Source organism: Balearica regulorum, chromosome 1 (assembly GCF_011004875.1).
Source record: "Balearica regulorum gibbericeps isolate bBalReg1 chromosome 1, bBalReg1.pri, whole genome shotgun sequence".
Taxonomy (NCBI): domain Eukaryota; kingdom Metazoa; phylum Chordata; class Aves; order Gruiformes; family Gruidae; genus Balearica; species Balearica regulorum.
The window spans coordinates 83,746,665-83,767,694 of NC_046184.1; the positions used below are offsets into that span (position 1 = coordinate 83,746,665).

Here is a 21,030-nt window from a genome sequence, read left to right on the forward strand (position 1 = left end):
AGTGTCACTCACCTTTGACTAGGCCAGAATTTTAACACACTCGCTAGGACATGTTGGCAGACATAACACCGGTACGTATGGACACAGTAGGTATCTGCTGACTAACAAGGGACTGGTTTTACTCAGTTATTTCGCAGAAAAAATTGCACTTCCTCCAATGAAAATCATCCTGTTTTCTGCATCCCTATCCTGTGTGGGGCTCACCTTTGTATTCAGTTCTCCTTGGGAACTGTTTTCCCATTTGTCTCAAGTCTGGGATACATTTACATCTCCTTATGAAGTCTAGGGCAGAGAGTGTCAATGACTGCAGATACCCAGTTTCCAGGTGTTTTAGGAGAGAGGAAGAGCACAAGGATGGAGGTACTCAGAGCTATGGGTTTACCTGAGCTTCCATCGTAACACTGAGCAGTGTAACTTACGCTTGTGCCATAAGAAGGGTGACGCTGTGTCCCATGTCTGCTACATCTCCTTTGCATGGATCCTTGAAAAGTACCGTGACAACAAAAATATTCTTCCACTCTTTATTTCAGGGTATCAAAGGCAATTGAAGTACAAACACTGGGATGGTTCTTATAGTACCTTTGGGCCCCGCTATGGGCAAGTTGGGAATACCTGGTAAGACTTCAGTACCACTGGCTTTTCATGCCCTCCCTTTCCTCAGTGTTCTCTTGTGCTTGATCATTGTGGAGGTTGAAATGGAGGTGGAGATAAAATTATAATCATGGCATTATAGGATAATCATGTGGGATAACTGAGCAGGGAAGGATGCTAAGGGAGCTGCCTTCTAGGTTTGCAATGCTGCACCGATAGCTACTTACCTCCTCTGACACCCTTCTTCAGGTCAAGTGAGGGTGACCTACAGGGTGCCCTTGTTAGCAGAAGGTGCTGATGAATCCCCAGAGCACCATTGCCCACCTATCTTCAGCCCTCAGGGCTATGAATGACAGGCTCCATTTACTATTGGTCCCTACCTCACCACGTCACTAAGCTAGCTCACAGTTTCCAAGCAGCCCCATATGAGCAAATCCTGTAGCTTCTGCTGCTTTCCTCCAGAACAGTGACACCCACATGGGCCCGATGACCTATGATGGATACAGGGCCTGCTCAGGATGTCTCAGTTCCCTCTGTCACTTTCAGGCTCACAGCCTTTGTCCTCAAGTCCTTTGCCCAGGCCCGGCCTTACATCTTCATAGATGAGAAGCATATCCAAGAAGCTTTGGTCTGGCTCACTCAAAAGCAGAAGGAGAACGGCTGTTTCCGCAGTTCTGGGACACTCCTGAACAATGCCATGAAGGTAACGTGTCTGCCTGGTTGGCTCCACACAGGCTTTGTCAGGCTGGAACTTGACCATAAGTCACTCTGGGATCAACACAGCTATTTCAGCCCTTGGGGTTTGGGCAGGAGAGGGAGTTAAATATGTGAGCACAGAAGATAAATGTTATCACAGAAGCAGGAAGAAGCCAACAGCAGCTTCTGAAGAACTTCCCATGAGAAGAAGGCTAGGAAGAACTCCCTGCAGGATGTAGATATGTAGCACAGAAAGAAGCCAGTGGTGCTGTGTGGGATCAACATCTGCTTTTGTGGTTCCCTGCAGGGCGGAGTGAATGACGAGATCACACTGACGGCCTACATCACTATCGCATTGCTGGAGATTCCTCTGCCTGTAACCGTATGTGTCTGCACTCTCAACTCGAGCCACAGATGGTACTAACCTCCCCTACCAGTGGCCTCCCAGATTATCAAGTCCCTTTACTTTTTGAAAGAAGAAATCCTGTCTGAATATAACAAGGACAATTTTCATCTCCCTGTCTGAGCCTAAAAGCGCCACTGAATGCAAAGGGGTTTGTCAGAATCTTATTGGGATATGGGTGCATTTCAAGTTAAGCTGCACAAACTCCTGAGCATAGCACAGCCCTTAGGTATTTAATGCTATTGGCAGGCACACAGAATATTTCTATAAGTAAAATAAGCTATATTAGACCCCTCATAAAAAACTTACTAGTATTGTCATCAGCATGTATTTCTACTGCCACATCCTGTGATTAGATTGAATTCTTCGCCAACACTTACCCTACAAACAGTAGTAAGCATAGGAAACCTTAGGTAAGGCATAGACCCAACCACATTTATTTTTATTCTTTGCTTTCTCACGAGCAGCTGAATTGCTTCTCCAAAACTGACCACAAAAGATTTCATCTTCCAGTACATACCCAGTGAAGGCAAAGTACAAAGCCACTGAAAAAATAAGTCTTTTCCTTCTAGACCATTGATTAAACTGGAAACGTGCTGTTAGGCTTCAGATCATGGCATGCCCCCCTGCAGTGTTATTGCTTCAATTTTGTACCAGTTTTTGTATCACAAATGAGGAATAGTCATACATCTTGCTGAAAGGTCATGGGGTCACAGTGTCTGTTACTTAACACTATGTAAAGTAGCTACATTTTGCTTTGCTGTCGCAATTGTGCTCTTAAACCATACTGGAGATTCTGGCTTCAAAAAGACATGCATTGTTGATGTTAACATGTCACAAAAAATATTCTAGAAAATGGAAAAAATATATTCTTTCTTGCACAGAAATAGAATTTACCTCCAAACTAGAAGTTATCAAGTTCCAGCAAAACGAAATTTTTTCAAAAGGCCCTGGAAAAGGGGAACTAAACAATAAAAAGGAAAGGATAGGGCAGAGGCTGAAAGCACAGAGCAGCCTCAGGGTGACAGCTAGAGGAGGAAACATCTACAGAGAGGAAGTGTATCAGAGAACTCCCCTTTCCCTGAAACACTATCAGGCAGGTAATTCTTCTCAAGGCAGAACAGTTGGAGTCTGTACGGCTTCGCAGTCTGTAAATCCAACTTGAAAAAAACACATTGCAACAAGATGTATGAAAGAAAAGCAGATACAAGATAAAGAACAGCCTTTGGCTGCCCATTCATTCCAGTGGGAGGTGAAGGAATACACACCTTCACCTGGAGGTGAAGGAATACACAATGGTACAATCTTTGTCAGACAGGGGAGTGGGGATATCATGGCTCCATAAGTACCATCTGATTCTATTGTTCAAAGATGGACCTCAGTGTGAGCTCTGGCTGCTCCAGCTCGGTCTCTTTCTCCTTCCAGAACTCGGTGGTGCGTAATGCTCTGTTCTGCCTGGAAACATCAGCAGATGAGAAAGAAAACCACGTGTACACCAAGGCACTGATGGCATACGCCTTCGCCCTGGCAGGGAAGGAGGAGAAGCGGAAAGCATTGCTTGGCTCACTTGAAAAGGAAGCCGTGAAAAAAGGTGAGTGCTGCTGGTGGAATGTCTCTTTCTTCCAACCCACTGGCTTTACCTCTTCCCTTGTTAAAATAGCCTTTGTCGGTGGGGCAATGGCTGCAGGAAATGGCTTCTGAGGGTGGGGGAAGGTGGAGGAAGAGGAAAGACTTGTGCAAAGGGGTTACGTTTTTGCAAACTGCCTCTCAGTGCCCAGTCCTACCTCTGTGCTCCAAGGCAGTTCACCAGGAAGCACCAGGCACTGTCCCCATCGGTGCTGAACTAAAGGCATCTCTCCTACTAGCGTCTCTCCTCAGCACGCACCTCTTGCCACACCAGGCACGGTTTAGCAAAGGCTTAGCTATGTTTATGGCCTCTCCTTCCTTCCAGTGCACGTGTTCAACCTGGAACACAGCTGACCTTGCACAGCACAAGGGATGATAAGTCAGAGAAGCGCTGCATGTGCTGAGCAAGAGAATGAACATAGAGGTCATTTCGGAGGCCATAACATAAGCTCTGAGTCTTCCGGGAAATAACGTAACAACTCAGAAGCATTCTGGAAAAGTCAGGCTGGACAGTGGGTTGGCCCAAGCGTTGGGCAGCAGGATTGTGAAGGAAGTACCCCCAGCACCTTTTTCCTTTTCCACCTGCAGCTGCCTATCAAGCCCTGCTCCCAGTCGTTGGGTCATTTTGCCTCACAGAGCTTGTCACTGCCTGACCCTGGTATCTCTGCTTAAAAAGGGAAGGGGTGCCAGCCTGGTGCCCTGGTGATCTGCTAAGGTCCCTGTTTCCTCGAGGTGCCCAAGCCCGTAAGTGCCTCCATGAATCTGGAATCTAGGCCAAAGTGGTACCCTGAGGACTGAGCCTCAGCAGTCTCAGACTAGGTGCAGCAAGCGAAGAGTTGTCTAAGCCTTCCCATTTCATCCTGCATGACAGATGCATCCTGGGGGCTCTGTCCTCCCAGCTGGATCGGCAGCAGATCAAGAACTCCCTTGTAATAACTACTAATAATTGCTTGTTGTCTTGTCTCCACACTCCCTGCCTCCTGTGAAGATGGGTCTGTGCATTGGCAGCGGCCTGGGAAAGAGCCAGAGGTTGATCTCCCGTACTATCGCTACCGAGCTCCCTCTGCTGAAGTGGAGATGACGGCCTACGTGCTCCTTGCTCACCTCTCCACGCACCCGGCACCTTCCCAGGAGGAGCTGTCATTCGCATCTCTGATTGCAAAGTGGATCAGCAGTCAGCAGAACCCCAACGGAGGCTTCTCCTCCACCCAGGTGAGCTGCTTTCCCCCTGCGACCACATCAGTGTCGGACAACGGGAAGTTGTCAGAGACTGAGATGGGAGCACAGGAAAGGCAGGCACTGTAGCCTTGCAATATATCACTGCAGTTTCTACCCTAGCTGCCAAGTTCCCAAGAGGCCAGAGACTAGTATGTCAGGTCCCGCCTCTAGGAATGACTGGTATTTTGATTAACAACCTGGATTTCTTGAGACAGTGGGGCAGAATGGCAGGGACCCAAGGGACACGCGTCTGTGCCATTGGAGAGGGCTTGCACTGCAATTTGTTTGTGCGCAAGAAGTTGCTGCTTCACCCTGCGGCGAGCGAGTGAAGGCTGCGCAGAGCTCCACGCCAGGCAGCTCGGGAACATGCAACTGCTGTGCAGAGGACACAGGAAGGGAATGGAAACACGCAAAAGCTGCTTGTTCCCTCTCTCCTTTGTACTTACAACTGGAGAAAGTGAAGAACGGAGGGGAGGGTGCCTGCCGACAGCAAAGGGCAGGCTGTGGCAGGACAGGCTGTGGCAAGGCTAACTGCATCCCCCTGGGTGCTGGGACCCATCTCTTTCAGGACACAGTGGTGGCTCTCCAAGCCCTGTCCCTGTACGGAGCTGTCACCTATGCCAAGAGCGGAGCAGCTTCCAAAGTGACCTTGCAATCTGGAGGGGACTTCAAGCAAGACTTCCAAGTGGATCCCACAAACCGGCTGCTGCTCCAGCGCGTGCCCCTGCCCCAGGTGCCAGGGGAGTACAGCACGGAGGTGTCTGGAGAAGGATGCGTCTACCTGCAGGTGAGGGTGATGGGGGCAGGTGGCATCCTGGGGGGAGAGACCCTTGCCGGGCAGGAGCCAGGGAGAGTGCAGAAGGCACAGCGGGGAGGGGAGGAGTGGGAGGGAAGAGGAGTAGAGGTGTGTGGAGGAAGAGTGGGAGGGAAGGATCTGCGATGTGGAGGAGCAGTGAGAATGGGAGAAGTGGGGCGGCTGGACGGGGAGAGGATGCTCTCTCTCACGTGCTGAGCACACACACGCACACGCTCTCACAGAGCTGCTGGCTCTCCCCTAGACAAGCCTGAGGTACAACGTGCAGCCCACGCAGGAGGATGCACCCTTCATGCTCCATGTGTACACGATCCCCGAGACATGTGAGGACTCCAAGGCTCACAAGGTCTTTGACATAGGCATAAATGTCAGGTGAGTCTGCATTTGGGTCTGATTCTTCCTGAGAAGCCATGGGAGCTGGAGGAGGTCTGGCGGTCCAGGCTGAGCCAGCCTGGAAGCCCTGGAGGGGCAGTGCATCCCTGGAAAAGTGGGCAGGAAGCAGCTGGGCCGGGAGGAAGGGCATGTTCTGCAGTGGTGGAGCTGTGTGGGCAGCCCAAGGCTGGGCTAGTGAGAGGCTGCACAGGTGACTAGGAGGCCCTGGCATAGCTGGAGAAGGAGCTGCTGGACTGCCAGGACGTGGTGGGGTGGCAAGTGCTATGGAAAACGTGGAAGTGCCCCCAGCTTTAACTTGAGGTGCACTGAATCTTTGTTGCTTGGTTCTTTAGTTACACTGGGGAGCGCAATGGCTCCAACATGGTGATTGTTGATGTGAAGATGCTGTCAGGATTCATCCCTGTGAAGTCCTCTGTGAGGAAGGTAGGATGCTGGGTGAAGCATGAGTTGAAGCAGGGTTGACTAACTGCCTTCAGATCAGCAACCTCTTCCATGTCTCCTCTCTCCAGCTGTCACACACCTGGTTTGATCAGGTCCAACGGACAGAAGTGAGCACAAACCATGTTCTGCTGTACATAGAGCAGGTGAGGACCAACCCAGGGCTGCCATGGGGCACATAGTGAGCCCTGCAGCACAGTGGCAATAGCATGCACAGAGAGGAGAGCAGTGCTAAGCATCTCTGGGTTTGTAAACACAAAATATAAACGTGTCTGTCACTGACCTTGTCTCTGTCTCATAGGAGACAGCTGTCCCAGCCCTCTGCATCCTTTCCCTCTGCCCCACGCACAGACAGGACCCTGACCTCCCCAGCAGCCAGAGCCTCCCCCAGTGTGGGGAAAGGCCCCAGGGTTTCCCCGTGGCCCTCGGCCAGGCCTGCAGCCCCCACGCCCCCCAGGGCCCAGGAAGGGGTGGCAGGGGAGAGGGAGGGAGCCCGGGGGCAGTGTGGAGGCATGGGTGAGCCCGGGGCAGTGTGGAGCTGCCCCTCAACCTCCACCGCTTCCCTTCCCCAGCTGAGCAGAGAGACCCTCAGCTTCTCCTTCACGGTGGAGCAGGACATCCCCGTACAGGGCCTGAAGCCGGCTCAGGTGAAGGTCTATGACTACTATGAGACAGGTGAGTGTGGGGCCGGAGCTGCCTGTGGGAGCAAGAGCGGGCAGTTGGACACACAGAGGGGTGCGGGACCTGTGGGGACCCACCACAGCCCCTGGCCTGGGCCCTTCCCCTTCCCCTTCCCCTTCCCCTTCCCCTTCCCCTTCCCCTTCCCCTACGCTGCCTGAGCTCTCTGAGTGCAGGGGGGCCTGGAGGGCTGGAGGCCACCGGCCTGCCCTCCTCCCTCCTCCCTCCTGCTCCTGCTCCTGCTCCTGCTCCTGCCCGGGCAGGCCCCAGAGACCAGGGGTGGGCAGGTCTGGGCGGTGTTCAAGGTGTGAGGATCCCTGCATGGCTGCCCCTCACACCCACTGCTGCTGGGCAGCCCTCTTCCCCTGAGGGAGAGGGCGGAGGAGGCCATCCGACCCTGGCCCTCCGACCCCGGCACCTGCAAGGCCGCTCCTGCCTCCCTGGGGAGAGGAGCTGTCCCACAGGGCAGAGCTGCGGGCGCTGCCAGTGCCGTCTTCGGGTCCAGCCCCAGGGCGCAGCCGTGCCCCTGCTTCCAGGCAGCCCTGCCGCTCCTTCCGTCTCTGCTGTCCCGGCTGCTGCGCCAGGGTGGCAGCACCAGGGCTGCGTGTCCCCCTTTGGTGCGCTGGGAGAAGCTGCCTGAGCAGCCCTTGGGCACGCTGGGGTGGAGATCTGCTGGGGCTGCCGCCGTGGGGCGGCTCTGCCTTGCTGCTGCAGCCTCCGGACGGACCCATGGCTGGGGCTTCTCCAGCCCAGCTGGGATCTCTGAGGGGGAAGCTGCGGATGGCGGCAGCAGCCTGCTGTGGGACCTGGGAGAAGCGTCTCTCTGGCACCCATCCCTCTCTGCCAGGAGTGCCGAGGGGCTCTGACAGCCTGCTCTCTCCCTTCCCTTCTCTTTTCCAGATGAGTTTGCCACACAGGAGTACAGCGCTCCCTGCACCACAGGTAGGGTACCAAGAACCCTTTCCTTCTTCACAGTTTTCTACATCTTCATTGTATTTTTGGTCTTCCAGCCAGTGCTTGTCTGTTTCTGCTCAATGGGCAATTTGGATGAGATTGGCCTAACAGACAGATTTTGTATTCAAAACTGATAGCTCGGAGTCAGAATATTGTTGACTCATTCAAAATCCACCATCACTGAATTCTCAGAGTGCTTTCCATAGTCAGGCTCTCCTGGCTTGAATGAAGGGTGCTTCCCTATTGTTCTGTTAATGCCCCTTGGACTTTTTCTTTGAATTCAAGTTTCTAACATCACTTTTGTTGTCTCAGTTTTGAGGTATCTTCTTGTCCTTCCTGAGAGCTCCAGCTAGTGTAGCTGTGGCATCATGCTGAGGGGACTTGGGTCTTTCAAACCACCTGGCACACTCCTCCCCAAAAGCACTCTGTCTAGAGCAATAGAGCAAATCAAGGCCACCAAAAGATATCTCATAAAGCAGCATGTCACGGTCTGACCTACAATGATTTCGTGCCATGTTCCAGAAGCTCCTGCCCATGCCTGGCATACCTTTTCACTAAAGGTGCTAATCTTAACCCCTCACCTCCTACTCTGAGCATGGAGCCATGCCTGCAGTAGGAAGTCCACATTACAGAGGAATCCCTCCCAACACTTGCTATTGAAGAGGTGTTTGGCTCTTGTAGGAACTTGGGCTTGCCTCTCTTGTATGGTGACAGAAAACTGCCCTGGTGGTAGACCCCCACCTGTACATACAGCCATTCATCTACGGGAGGGGTGTCATAGTTCTCTAATACGGCACCCCAGCCTGCTTAGCAACTTACATGTTAGAGACCATTGCAGCATGCCTTTAAGCAATGCCATTCTCCTTGGATCCCAAGAGATGGCAAGTTTGCCTTTGGTAGCTACTATCCAGTGCAACAGGTGCTTCCTGCTCAGCTACCCTGCTGCCCAAGCAGGAGGGGAGGTCTCTCAGGAGGCAGTTATTCCTCATGACCCTAGGCAACCAGCCCTCAGTTTTGCTTTGGAGTCTGAGCTAGCAAGACAGAGAGGCTATGATCTGGGGGCATGCAAGGCTACATCTGTTTGGCTTAGGAGCACAGGTAATGTAGGAGCTTCTGTAGAAAGCCCTGACCAGCAATACTTCTCCTGTCCTATATGGAATCTTCCAGTATGAAGACTGGCAGGTCTGGCTCCCCAGCAGTTGCCCAGTTTCAAGTGTTTGGCTTCTGGAAAGCACTGAGATCCTGGGAAGTGGTTTGTCACAGGGCCTGATTGTGGCATCTGAGAGCAGAGAAAAAGTGATTTAGACCTGGGAAAGGCAAAAGCTTTGTCTTTTGCTGGTGGTAAATGGTGAAATTTATCTCCTTTTGTGTTCTTATCTGGTGTCTTGGAAAAGAGCCCAAGCTCTCATGCTTTTACTCCATACTGCTTGCTAACCTGGGCTGTGTCCGTAGGTACAGCTGTGTTCTGCTGATTCTGGCCCTACAGCCTCCCTTCATGGAAAAAAGGTGCATAAGTCCCAAGATAGACACTGAGTGGACACTGAAACATTTCCAAAGGTTATGTACTCAACTGGCATATCTAACTCCTGTACCCTCCAATCTTCTTTCATCCTTGCAGAGGAAATAGACCAGGACAATGCATGAAGAATACTCCCAGTTGCTGGAACCTGCCTGCGTCACTACCACCACCACCATCTATGGAGAGGATGGAGTGACAGATGAATAGTGCCTGCAAGGAATGGGAAATGAACTTTACAAATAAATTAACTGTACTCACCAATGATTTTTGAACAGTTTATTCCCAATTCTGTTTCTTCCTGCTCAGCCTCCAGTTACAGCTTTAATCTCTCTGGCTTCTTAGGTTGAAGAGCATCCCATCCAGCCTTGCCTATGTGCAGGGCAATAAGGCTGACAAGTGAGAGGAAAAAAAAAAAAAGAAGATCAAATTATTTCATTTGGAGTCAGCCTTTCTATTGCAGCCCTCTCAGCGTTATGTACTCTGAACTTGTCATCTGAGATCCTGTCTAATCAGCAGAGAAGGACAGGTACATCTTGAGAACAATTTCTTTCCCCTGGCTTAGAAACCATAACCTTGATGAACTGGTCTCTGCATGTGCCTATCCATGTCTCCCACTGGTAGGCAGCCTGGATGATCAGCTAATCTTACATGAAATTCAACTTCTGTGATGTGCCTCATAGAGACCCCTTCCAGGATTCTTTTTTGTTTCTAGAAGAGTGGGAAGAGGTGCACAGTCTGCCCTCTTGTAAGATCAGAGCGTGCATGGGGGGCCAGGAGGGATGTGTGCGTGCATTATGCCTTCAGCTGCTAACTTATAATGGCCTGTTGTCCAGCAGAAGCTTGGGCCTTCTTGTGGAAATTTCCATATCTTGTGCCTGCTGCTTCTGGGAGATTCCCAAGGACAAGCTAATGGCATTTGCTAGTACGCTACCTACCTAAGTCTAGTTTAAATGGCACATTTCTTTAAATCATAGAATTGCTTTGGTGAAACTGTCCATAGTCATCTTAGATATCTCCAGGAATGCTCCCCTCTTCTTGTTGATGTCCCATTAATTTCTGGTTTTAACTTTTGAATGGCAGAAAGATCTTACGTTTATTCTCATGAAATGGTTATTGTTAGGTATCATGGCTTATTGTGTATCCAAAGTACGCACAGCTAGTTGTTCCATCCAATTTGTTTTAGTGTGCCTATCCAAACAGCGTTATTGAGAACAAATAAAGTTCTTCATCTATTTTACTAGATATAAATATTATATCACTTTGTCTCCTGTGGTATTTGGTGCTTACTCACTCAAGACCTTTTTGACATTTCATATTCAGACAAGTCTATGGAATGAACTGGCTTCAGTGAAAACTGAGCAAAATTTCTAATCGAGCATGAATACTAATTGCATTTTGTTTCGATTTAGAAATAGTAAAACCATCTCATTTCGTACCACGAGGCAATTACTTTTCCAAAGTAACATAGTTTTTGGTTGTTGAATGAAACTATTTTGATTTTAGACCATTGTAATTTGCCTTTGAAGCATGCAATCCTTGCTCCATGGGGATAGAAGTTCAATGTTCAGACATTCCTGTACTTCCTTAAGGTAGCCTTGCTAAAGTTTCCTATGCGGCATGCCACGGAAGGCCTGCAAGTATGCGGCTTTGATGATTCACAGCTTAGTCAAGCAGAGAGATTTAACTGCTTTACAGATATGGGCTAGCCAAGGACCCCCAAATGACAAATGATGTGGCTGCCCATGGGCAACAGTTTAAAACCAGGTGGCAGCAAAACATAGTGTTACCTCTTTCCATGATAGAAAGCCATTATCCAAATTTTGTGAATGGAACATACTCCAGTGATTTTACAGACTTTTAAATTAAATTATTGTGATCTCTTTGTTTCATTTGAGGCAGAAAAAATTCAACACTATAACCATGGTAGAGTACTCACCAAAAAGTCAATGAAAATGAACTGTTGCCATCTACAGCCTGCTGCAAAGGAGGGTCTGTATTTGCCGGCCTGTGTCTGTATGTGCAAGTTTGCAGACCCAGCACTATTGAACCTGCTTGCCCTTAACTAATGGTCTCAGCTGAGGCTGTGCCTCTCCAGCACAGCCTGTCTCTCATGATCCCATAGCAGGGGGACAGCTATAAAAGCGGCCAGAGCAAACTGCTTTCCTCACACAGCAAGGAATTCTAGCTCATAAAGGGGAAAGAGGGTCTTGAGACACCCACGCAGACCATGACAAACCAAAGCGCTTCAGTGTCACTGAAACAAGTTCTTTGCTGCGTTGGTGACTTACATTTTTGACAACCTGAGCCTGCATACGTAAAAGAAGCTGCGTGAGGGACTCCTATAGGTGTATTTACTTAAGCTTGTGTTGGCAGGGTCAAAGGTGCCTCTGCACACAGAATCATGTAAATTAAATACACAGGGTGCCATATGACCTCCTGAACTAAGACTGATTGCCTCTGCATCCCTGGGAGAGATCTAGACTAGAGAAAGAATGCGATCATTTGGAAAACTGACATGCAAAAAGTGTAACCCAGAATACCAGATGGGAATCCAGGTCCTCTCCTCTGAATTCTGCTGAAGCAGTGTAAGCCTGGTTGTGAGGGTGAAAAAAAAAACCAACCTGTGTTAAAATTACTCAAAAAAACCCAAATAGATCTCCATGCTTCCACTGAGGGGAAGAGGATAAAGTTACCATAAAAATGCAAGCAGTTCAGCGCATAAGGTGGTTCTTGGTTGAAATTCTGACTGATGACACTGTTATGTTCCCAGTCCCTCTCTGATTTCACTTCAACTCTTTAGAAACAAGCCGACAATGTATTCACTGCTGGAATGAGAAAGCCCACTGGTCTTCCCTTCACTTCCATCTGGCCTGCTGTAAAAGATCAGATTGGACAGGTTCACACTGTCCTTCCAACTCATAGCAGTGATTTCACAGTGGGATTTCAAAGTGGGATCAAAGGCGATATGTGATCAGAGGTTTATGTCCAAGGATTATCTTGCAGAAAACACACACTTTCAGAGGCAGGGAGCCAAGCCTCCAGTGCATAATGGATCAGGTATGATTTCCTCTCCTCCTGGAGAACTGGCAAGTATGGAGACAAACCTCCCCACTGCCAAAAGCTGTCTGCCTCTTGGTATTCCTGGGGAGCTACCAAACACCACCTTGCCGTGGATGGCTCTGGATTTAAATCTCAGGCCATTACAGAGTCTGAGATATGGGTGGGAGGAGATACAAGACACAGTAACAAAAAATAAGGCCAGAGGCATCTGATGAGAATCAAGACTTAATTTATTTACAGTGTTACTTCCTTTTTGGTGTTGAGGTGTCCTCATCTAACATTTCAATAGGTCCCCTCAACGAGAAGATCTTCTAGGGGCAAAGACAGGCGATCTGATCCGGCAAGGCTCAGACAAGATGTGCTCTTCAGGCATTTCCCAGTTCAGCCTTTGCTGGAGGTGGGAAAAGGACAGAGTGAAAAAGTATCCTGGAGAAGCGGTGTCCAGAGCGCAGGCCATCTTCTCTGTGTTCTGGTGGCTATGCAAGTTAAAGCCCTGTTAAAATCTGGGAAACTGCTTCACCTAAAAATGCCCAGTTGCAGACAGATAACAGAATGAGAATGGCTGGCCACGTTCAAGATACCCATGCTACAGAGAAGGGAGCAGAGGCAGAGATATCCTGGAGATACATGAGCTATCCCAGTACACATTCTCTCTCAGCACCTTGGTTTCCCAAAGGAAGGGAAAAAATATCCCAGGAAAGAATGAAAGGTCCCCACCGAAGGCATGTCAATAACATCAACATTTCAACAAGATGTTTGAGAGACAATTCCTCAGTACCCTTCTGTCTCTGTAGCATGGCAAATGTGGCCCTGAAAAGGGCAGAGACACAAAAGCTGAGTGTGGAGTTTAGTCCCAAGGAAGATTGCAATCTTACTTCTACAACACACACACAGGAAAAGTCAAGTGCCTCTGTGCGAATCAAGGCACTAACACTGGGATTGCCACCGCCAGTGAACCAAAATGAAAGTTGTATCTGATCTTACACAGGACATCAGGTGGAAGCATTGCTTTTCCTCAGTACTGAGGCATGCTAGACACTTCAGTATGCACAGCGAATATAAATGCTGAGAATATACACAGGCTGAGGAAAACCAAGGTGTGCAAACTCTTTCACTCAAGACATCCTGCAATAACCCATACTGGAACATCTCAGTTGTTCCTATGCACCCTACCTGTGGTGCAGGGAGCGCTGTACTCCTGTGTGGCAAACTCATCTGGAAAAGAGAAGGGAAGGGAGAGAGCAGGCTGTCAGAGCCCCTCGGCACTCCTGGCAGAGAGGGATGGGTGCCAGAGAGACGCTTCTCCCAGGCCCCACAGCAGGCTGCGGCCACCATCCGCAGCTTCCCCCTCAGAGATCCCAGCTGGGCTGGAGGAGCCCCAGCCATGGGTCCGTCCGGAGGCTGCAGCAGCAAGGCAGAGCCGCCCCACGGCGGCAGCCCCAGCAGATCTCCACCCCAGCGTGCCCAAGGGCTGCTCAGGCAGCTTCTCCCAGCGCACCAAGGGGGGACACGCAGCCCTGGTGCTGCCACCCTGGCGCAGCAGCCGGGACAGCAGAGACGGAAGGAGCGGCAGGGCTGCCTGGAAGCAGGGGCACGGCTGCGCCCTGGGGCCGGACCCGAAGACGGCACTGGCAGCGCCCGCAGCTCTGCCCTGTGGGACAGCTCCTCTCCCCAGGGAGGCAGGAGCGGCCTTGCAGGTGCCGGGGTCGGAGGGCCAGGGTCGGATGGCCTCCTCCGCCCTCTCCCTCAGGGGAAGAGGGCTGCCCAGCAGCAGTGGGTGTGAGGGGCAGCCATGCAGGGATCCTCACACCTTGAACACCGCCCAGACCTGCCCACCCCTGGTCTCTGGGGCCTGCCCGGGCAGGAGCAGGAGCAGGAGCAGGAGCAGGAGGGAGGAGGGAGGAGGGCAGGCCGGTGGCCTCCAGCCCTCCAGGCCCCCCTGCACTCAGAGAGCTCAGGCAGCGTAGGGGAAGGGGAAGGGGAAGGGGAAGGGGAAGGGGAAGGGGAAGGGGAAGGGGAAGGGGAAGGGCCCAGGCCAGGGGCTGTGGTGGGTCCCCACAGGTCCCGCACCCCTCTGTGTGTCCAACTGCCCGCTCTTGCTCCCACAGGCAGCCCCGGCCCCGCACTCACCTGTCTCATAGTAGTCATAGACCTTCACCTGAGCCGGCTTCAGGCCCTGTACGGGGATGTCCTGCTCCACCGTGAAGGAGAAGCTGAGGGTCTCTCTGCTCAGCTGGGGAAGGGAAGCGGTGGAGGTTGAGGGGCAGCTCCACACTGCCCCGGGCTCACCCATGCCTCCACACTGCCTCCGGGCTCCCTCCCTCTCCCCTGCCACCCCTTCCTGGGCCCTGGGGGGCGTGGGGGCTGCAGGCCTGGCCGAGGGCCACGGGGAAACCCTGGGGCCTTTCCCCACACTGGGGGAGGCTCTGGCTGCTGGGGAGGTCAGGGTCCTGTCTGTGCGTGGGGCAGAGGGAAAGGATGTGGAGGCCTCAGAGGAAAGTATCAGTAAGTCTGAAAGGTCAGCAAAAGTCAGTATGGGATTTGGTCCTATTCTTGTCAGAGCCATGGTAGTTTTGATTCCCAGATTTTTTACCCTATGTGGCCAAATGTCCTGATGCCTTTGTTTCTGACCCATCCTCGCCCCCTACAGATACTCACCTTTTCCAGATACACTAGGATATGGTTGGTACTCAACTCTGTGCGCTCAAAAACAGGGCGGCCTTCCAGCTGAAGAAAAGAGACCAAGTTGTTATTGTGTTGAGGGCGGTCTCCCTGTGCCCCTTGCACAGCCCTGTGGATGGGATGTACTGTGGATGAAACACTGGGGTACTCAGGCAACTAATTCTGAAGTATGGACCTGCCTCCTTGGTGTGCCACTAGGTATCGTGGTCCCCGGGCCTTCCCTTAATCTGCCGACGTGGCTGATTAAGTACGGCCTGGCTCCAGCAGGGACTGTGCACTAGTTCAAGCACAATGATGGAAAAATTCAATGAAAATACATTCCTTCTGGCTTGCTAGTTCTGCACTATCTTATGAACACCTTTATTTTCCAGACCATGCACCTCTTCAGCATCTCAGTGATCCAAGACCTAAACAGTTATAATGCTGTAATTTGGTGGCAGATCAGCAGAGGGAAAAAGGAAAAAGCACTACTTTCAAATGTCCTCTGCAGAGACAAAGGTTTAGGCAGCTATCAGAACACAGTAATAATAAAGGTGTCCACCACCAGTTTAAATAAAATTATGTAGTCTATTTTCCCAAGACCCATCACACTGTCTCCCCTTGTGCTGGCCTTGAGCCAGGTATGAAAAGACACTGTACACAGCAAATGTGCAGATGACAATGGCAAGATCAAGTTGATTCCAACCCTGAAGCCCTCTAGTTTGCTACAGGCACTTGGAAGGTGTCTTGAAGATAAGTTGGATGCTGATTGCTTGACAAATAGGGTCCTACCTTCCTCACAGAGGACTTCACAGGGATGAATCCTGACAGCATCTTCACATCAACAATCACCATGTTGGAGCCATTGCGCTCCCCAGTGTAACTAAAGAACCAAGCAACAAAGATTCAGTGCACCTCAAGTTAAAGCTGGGGGCACTTCCACGTTTTCCATAGCACTTGCCACCCCACCACGTCCTGGCAGTCCAGCAGCTCCTTCTCCAGCTATGCCAGGGCCTCCTAGTCACCTGTGCAGCCTCTCACTAGCCCAGCCTTGGGCTGCCCACACAGCTCCACCACTGCAGAACATGCCCTTCCTCCCGGCCCAGCTGCTTCCTGCCCACTTTTCCAGGGATGCACTGCCCCTCCAGGGCTTCCAGGCTGGCTCAGCCTGGACCGCCAGACCTCCTCCAGCTCCCATGGCTTCTCAGGAAGAATCAGACCCAAATGCAGACTCACCTGACATTTATGCCTATGTCAAAGACCTTGTGAGCCTTGGAGTCCTCACATGTCTCGGGGATCGTGTACACATGGAGCATGAAGGGTGCATCCTCCTGCGTGGGCTGCACGTTGTACCTCAGGCTTGTCTAGGGGAGAGCCAGCAGCTCTGTGAGAGCGTGTGCGTGTGTGTGCTCAGCACGTGAGAGAGAGCATCCTCTCCCCGTCCAGCCGCCCCACTTCTCCCATTCTCACTGCTCCTCCACATCGCAGATCCTTCCCTCCCACTCTTCCTCCACACACCTCTACTCCTCTTCCCTCCCACTCCTCCCCTCCCCGCTGTGCCTTCTGCACTCTCCCTGGCTCCTGCCCGGCAAGGGTCTCTCCCCCCAGGATGCCACCTGCCCCCATCACCCTCACCTGCAGGTAGACGCATCCTTCTCCAGACACCTCCGTGCTGTACTCCCCTGGCACCTGGGGCAGGGGCACGCGCTGGAGCAGCAGCCGGTTTGTGGGATCCACTTGGAAGTCTTGCTTGAAGTCCCCTCCAGATTGCAAGGTCACTTTGGAAGCTGCTCCGCTCTTGGCATAGGTGACAGCTCCGTACAGGGACAGGGCTTGGAGAGCCACCACTGTGTCCTGAAAGAGATGGGTCCCAGCACCCAGGGGGATGCAGTTAGCCTTGCCACAGCCTGTCCTGCCACAGCCTGCCCTTTGCTGTCGGCAGGCACCCTCCCCTCCGTTCTTCACTTTCTCCAGTTGTAAGTACAAAGGAGAGAGGGAACAAGCAGCTTTTGCATGTTTCCATTCCCTTCCTGTGTCCTCTGCACAGCAGTTGCATGTTCCTGAGCTGCCTGGCGTGGAGCTCTGCGCAGCCTTCACTCGCTCGCCGCAGGGTGAAGCAGCAACTTCTTGCGCACAAACAAATTGCAGTGCAAGCCCTCTCCAATGGCACAGACGCGTGTCCCTTGGGTCCCTGCCATTCTGCCCCACTGTCTCAAGAAATCCAGGTTGTTAATCAAAATACCAGTCATTCCTAGAGGCGGGACCTGACATACTGGTCTCTGGCCTCTTGGGAACTTGGCAGCTAGGGTAGAAACTGCAGTGATATATTGCAAGGCTACAGTGCCTGCCTTTCCTGTGCTCCCATCTCAGTCTCTGACAACTTCCCGTTGTCCGACACTGATGTGGTCGCAGGGGGAAAGCAGCTCACCTGGGTGGAGGAGAAGCCTCCGTTGGGGTTCTGCTGACTGCTGATCCACTTTGCAATCAGAGATGCGAATGACAGCTCCTCCTGGGAAGGTGCCGGGTGCGTGGAGAGGTGAGCAAGGAGCACGTAGGCCGTCATCTCCACTTCAGCAGAGGGAGCTCGGTAGCGATAGTACGGGAGATCAACCTCTGGCTCTTTCCCAGGCCGCTGCCAATGCACAGACCCATCTTCACAGGAGGCAGGGAGTGTGGAGACAAGACAACAAGCAATTATTAGTAGTTATTACAAGGGAGTTCTTGATCTGCTGCCGATCCAGCTGGGAGGACAGAGCCCCCAGGATGCATCTGTCATGCAGGATGAAATGGGAAGGCTTAGACAACTCTTCGCTTGCTGCACCTAGTCTGAGACTGCTGAGGCTCAGTCCTCAGGGTACCACTTTGGCCTAGATTCCAGATTCATGGAGGCACTTACGGGCTTGGGCACCTCGAGGAAACAGGGACCTTAGCAGATCACCAGGGCACCAGGCCGGCACCCCTTCCCTTTTTAAGCAGAGATACCAGGGTCAGGCAGTGACAAGCTCTGTGAGGCAAAATGACCCAACGACTGGGAGCAGGGCTTGATAGGCAGCTGCAGGTGGAAAAGGAAAAAGGTGCTGGGGGTACTTCCTTCACAATCCTGCTGCCCAACGCTTGGGCCAACCCACTGTCCAGCCTGACTTTTCCAGAATGCTTCTGAGTTGTTACGTTATTTCCCGGAAGACTCAGAGCTTATGTTATGGCCTCCGAAATGACCTCTATGTTCATTCTCTTGCTCAGCACATGCAGCGCTTCTCTGACTTATCATCCCTTGTGCTGTGCAAGGTCAGCTGTGTTCCAGGTTGAACACGTGCACTGGAAGGAAGGAGAGGCCATAAACATAGCTAAGCCTTTGCTAAACCGTGCCTGGTGTGGCAAGAGGTGCGTGCTGAGGAGAGACGCTAGTAGGAGAGACGCCTTTAGTTCAGCACCGATGGGGACAGTGCCTGGTGCTTCCTGGTGAACTGCCTTGGAGCACAGAGGTAGGACTGGGCACTGAGAGGCAGTTTGCAAAAACGTGACCCCTTTGCACAAGTCTTTCCTCTTCCTCCACCTTCCCCCACCCTCAGAAGCCATTTCCTGCAGCCATTGCCCCACCGACAAAGGCTATTTTAACAAGGGAAGAGGTAAAGCCAGTGGGTTGGAAGAAAGAGACATTCCACCAGCAGCACTCACCTTTTTTCACGGCTTCCTTTTCAAGTGAGCCAAGCAATGCTTTCCGCTTCTCCTCCTTCCCTGCCAGGGCGAAGGCGTATGCCATCAGTGCCCTGGTGTACACGTGGTTTTCTTTCTCATCTGCTGATGTTTCCAGGCAGAACAGAGCATTACGCACCACCGAGTGCTGGGAGAGATAGCAGTGATTAGAAGGCTGGGGAGAAATGAGGTTTTTGCTTTACTGATGACACATCATTCCACTGAACTGTGAGAAGGGGTCTGCCAGAATGAGGTCTAGCACTATGTAGGGTACAATGTGTTCCATAAGTGCCAAAATTGACAGCACATAATTCTTACATCACAGGGCTCAACAACCATGTCTTTTTTCAATTCTGGAGCAAATTCTGCATAGTATTGTGTCATCACGTACTGACACATCATAACTGACTCAAGTTAGGGTGCAGACACATACAGTTACAGGCAGAGGAATCTCCAGCAGTGCAATAGTGATGTAGGCTGTCAGCGAGACCTCGTTGTCCACTCCACCCTGCAGGGAAACACAAAGGTAGATGCTGACCCCACTAGCTTGTTATCTACAGTCCTCTCTCCCACTCCAATGGCAATACTTCATTCTGCATTGTAGACCCTTAGCTTGCCTCCTTCCCCTTGCAGCTGATGCAGAGGTATCGATACCACTTATAAAGTGCAGGTTAGCCTTCATTCTCGTTCCTATTGCAGCAATCATACAGGATGGTCACTGGCTCCCTAGTTGCCATTGACATGGGAATTTCTCATCTGCCTGTATGTTCAAGAAGCTCAACTGGACCCATCTGACTTATAGTCAAGTTCTAGCCTCACAAAAAAACAACCAGGCAGACACGTTACCTTCATGGCATTGTTCAGGAGTGTCCCAGAACTGCGGAAACAGCCATTCTCCTTCTGTTTGTAGGACAGCCAGACCAAAGCATCCTGGATATGCTTCTCATCTATGAAGATGTGAGGCCGGGCCTGGGCAAAGGACTTGAGGACAAAGGCTGTGAGCCTGAAAAGGTGAAAGAGCAGTGAAAGGGCCTGAACAGGCTTGTTGGCCATCTCAGGTGACAGGGCCTATGTGCCCATCATCTGTCTGAAGAAAGGCAAGAAGGCCTGGGGAACTCAGTCAATTAGTCAGGCCATGAATATATCTGTCAAAAAACTGCTTCTCACCTTGATTTCTTGTCCCTCTCTTGGCTTATAAAACCCTGTGATCCCTTTGTGTTGACTACAGTTTGAAGGACAGTGATTGTTGATCTGTATCTAAAAAAATCTCTTTGGAAAAAGTAGGGAATTGCATGCCAATTAGCTCAACATCTGCATAACAGTAATACTCAAAAATGACAGTAAGAATAATTAAATCCCTGCTAGCTCATGGTCTGGTGGCAGGACTCTTGCACTAGAAATCTATGGCTCATGGGTTTCCCAGAACTCCATAGAGTTTTAAAGAAAAGAAGAACATGTTATAAGTGTTTTGCTAGAGTTGTTACAAGCAGTTACAGAGAAGAAGCAGGCATGTGGTGAGAAGCCAACATGCTGTAAAGAGCCAAGTACTGTTTCAGAAGCTAAAAGCACACCAAAGGTGATGAAATCATCCATCCTTACCCTCACCTAAAATTGAAAATGCATGGCAATGATATGCTGGAGCAACTCACAACTTTGCAGTAAGTCACACTGGCAACATGCACTCCTCCAGGCTGTCTTTGCTTAGTAACACACAAACACTCTTGGAAAAAAAGAACATATGGCACTGCTCTTTGATTATTATCCTTTCCACTTATATGGAAACACCTTTCCCAGCAGCCTTCCCAGCAGATGCTAGTTTAGAAGAGCTGCCACTGCATCTCTTCAGCCCTTCTCAGTCAGGATGTGAAATCCCTGCTCCCTTCTTCCCCAATTTATCTCAATTTCCTTCTTGTCTGTCATGGTCCTCAGAGCTGCTGGTGGAAGGTTGTGCTTTAGCTACATAACTGGCTGATGCAGCCTATTTCATTAAGTAGGAGGCATCACAGGGACCACACCAGCTCTGGAAAGCCTGCTGGTCTACAACATCATTTCCTATTTACTGTCATGCAGCATTTATTATAAATGTGTAGGTGAGAAAGATAAGCATATAGAGGAGGCATAGGTGACATTGAAATCTCACCAGGTGTTCCCCGGTTGACCATAACGTGGTCCAAAGGTACTGTATGAGCCATCTGGGTGCTTGTAGTTCAGCTGTCTCTGATAACCTGTAATGGAGAGTTAAAGCAAGATTCAGATGCCAGAGAAAGCCCGCTGAGAGATGGGGAA

At 51.1% G+C, this 21,030-nt stretch overlaps 2 protein-coding genes across 2 annotated transcripts in view; one reads left to right on the top strand and one right to left on the bottom strand.

Annotated features, from left to right (window-relative positions):
• Positions 1-9,591, top strand: part of LOC104632911 (alpha-2-macroglobulin-like) — a 38,273-nt gene extending 28,682 nt beyond the window's left edge. The window contains exons 25-36 of the mRNA XM_075761882.1: positions 531-615; positions 1,138-1,294; positions 1,595-1,669; positions 3,116-3,281; positions 4,305-4,528; positions 5,103-5,321; positions 5,593-5,720; positions 6,074-6,164; positions 6,251-6,325; positions 6,752-6,854; positions 7,758-7,799; positions 9,430-9,591. Coding sequence (XP_075617997.1) covers positions 531-615; positions 1,138-1,294; positions 1,595-1,669; positions 3,116-3,281; positions 4,305-4,528; positions 5,103-5,321; positions 5,593-5,720; positions 6,074-6,164; positions 6,251-6,325; positions 6,752-6,854; positions 7,758-7,799; positions 9,430-9,455 — 1,391 coding nt within the window. The 3' untranslated portion in view covers positions 9,456-9,591. The remainder of the gene's footprint in view (positions 1-530; positions 616-1,137; positions 1,295-1,594; positions 1,670-3,115; positions 3,282-4,304; positions 4,529-5,102; positions 5,322-5,592; positions 5,721-6,073; positions 6,165-6,250; positions 6,326-6,751; positions 6,855-7,757; positions 7,800-9,429) is intronic.
• Positions 9,592-12,602: 3,011 nt separating this feature from the next.
• Positions 12,603-21,030, bottom strand: part of LOC104635667 (alpha-2-macroglobulin) — a 30,828-nt gene continuing 22,400 nt past the window's right edge. The window contains exons 25-36 of the mRNA XM_075761894.1: positions 20,885-20,969; positions 19,591-19,747; positions 19,178-19,252; positions 18,727-18,892; positions 17,480-17,703; positions 16,687-16,905; positions 16,288-16,415; positions 15,844-15,934; positions 15,049-15,117; positions 14,521-14,623; positions 13,564-13,605; positions 12,603-12,781 (exon numbers count right to left, since the gene is read on the bottom strand). Of these exons, the coding sequence (XP_075618009.1) occupies positions 12,756-12,781; positions 13,564-13,605; positions 14,521-14,623; positions 15,049-15,117; positions 15,844-15,934; positions 16,288-16,415; positions 16,687-16,905; positions 17,480-17,703; positions 18,727-18,892; positions 19,178-19,252; positions 19,591-19,747; positions 20,885-20,969 (1,385 nt within the window). The 3' untranslated portion in view covers positions 12,603-12,755. The remainder of the gene's footprint in view (positions 12,782-13,563; positions 13,606-14,520; positions 14,624-15,048; positions 15,118-15,843; positions 15,935-16,287; positions 16,416-16,686; positions 16,906-17,479; positions 17,704-18,726; positions 18,893-19,177; positions 19,253-19,590; positions 19,748-20,884; positions 20,970-21,030) is intronic.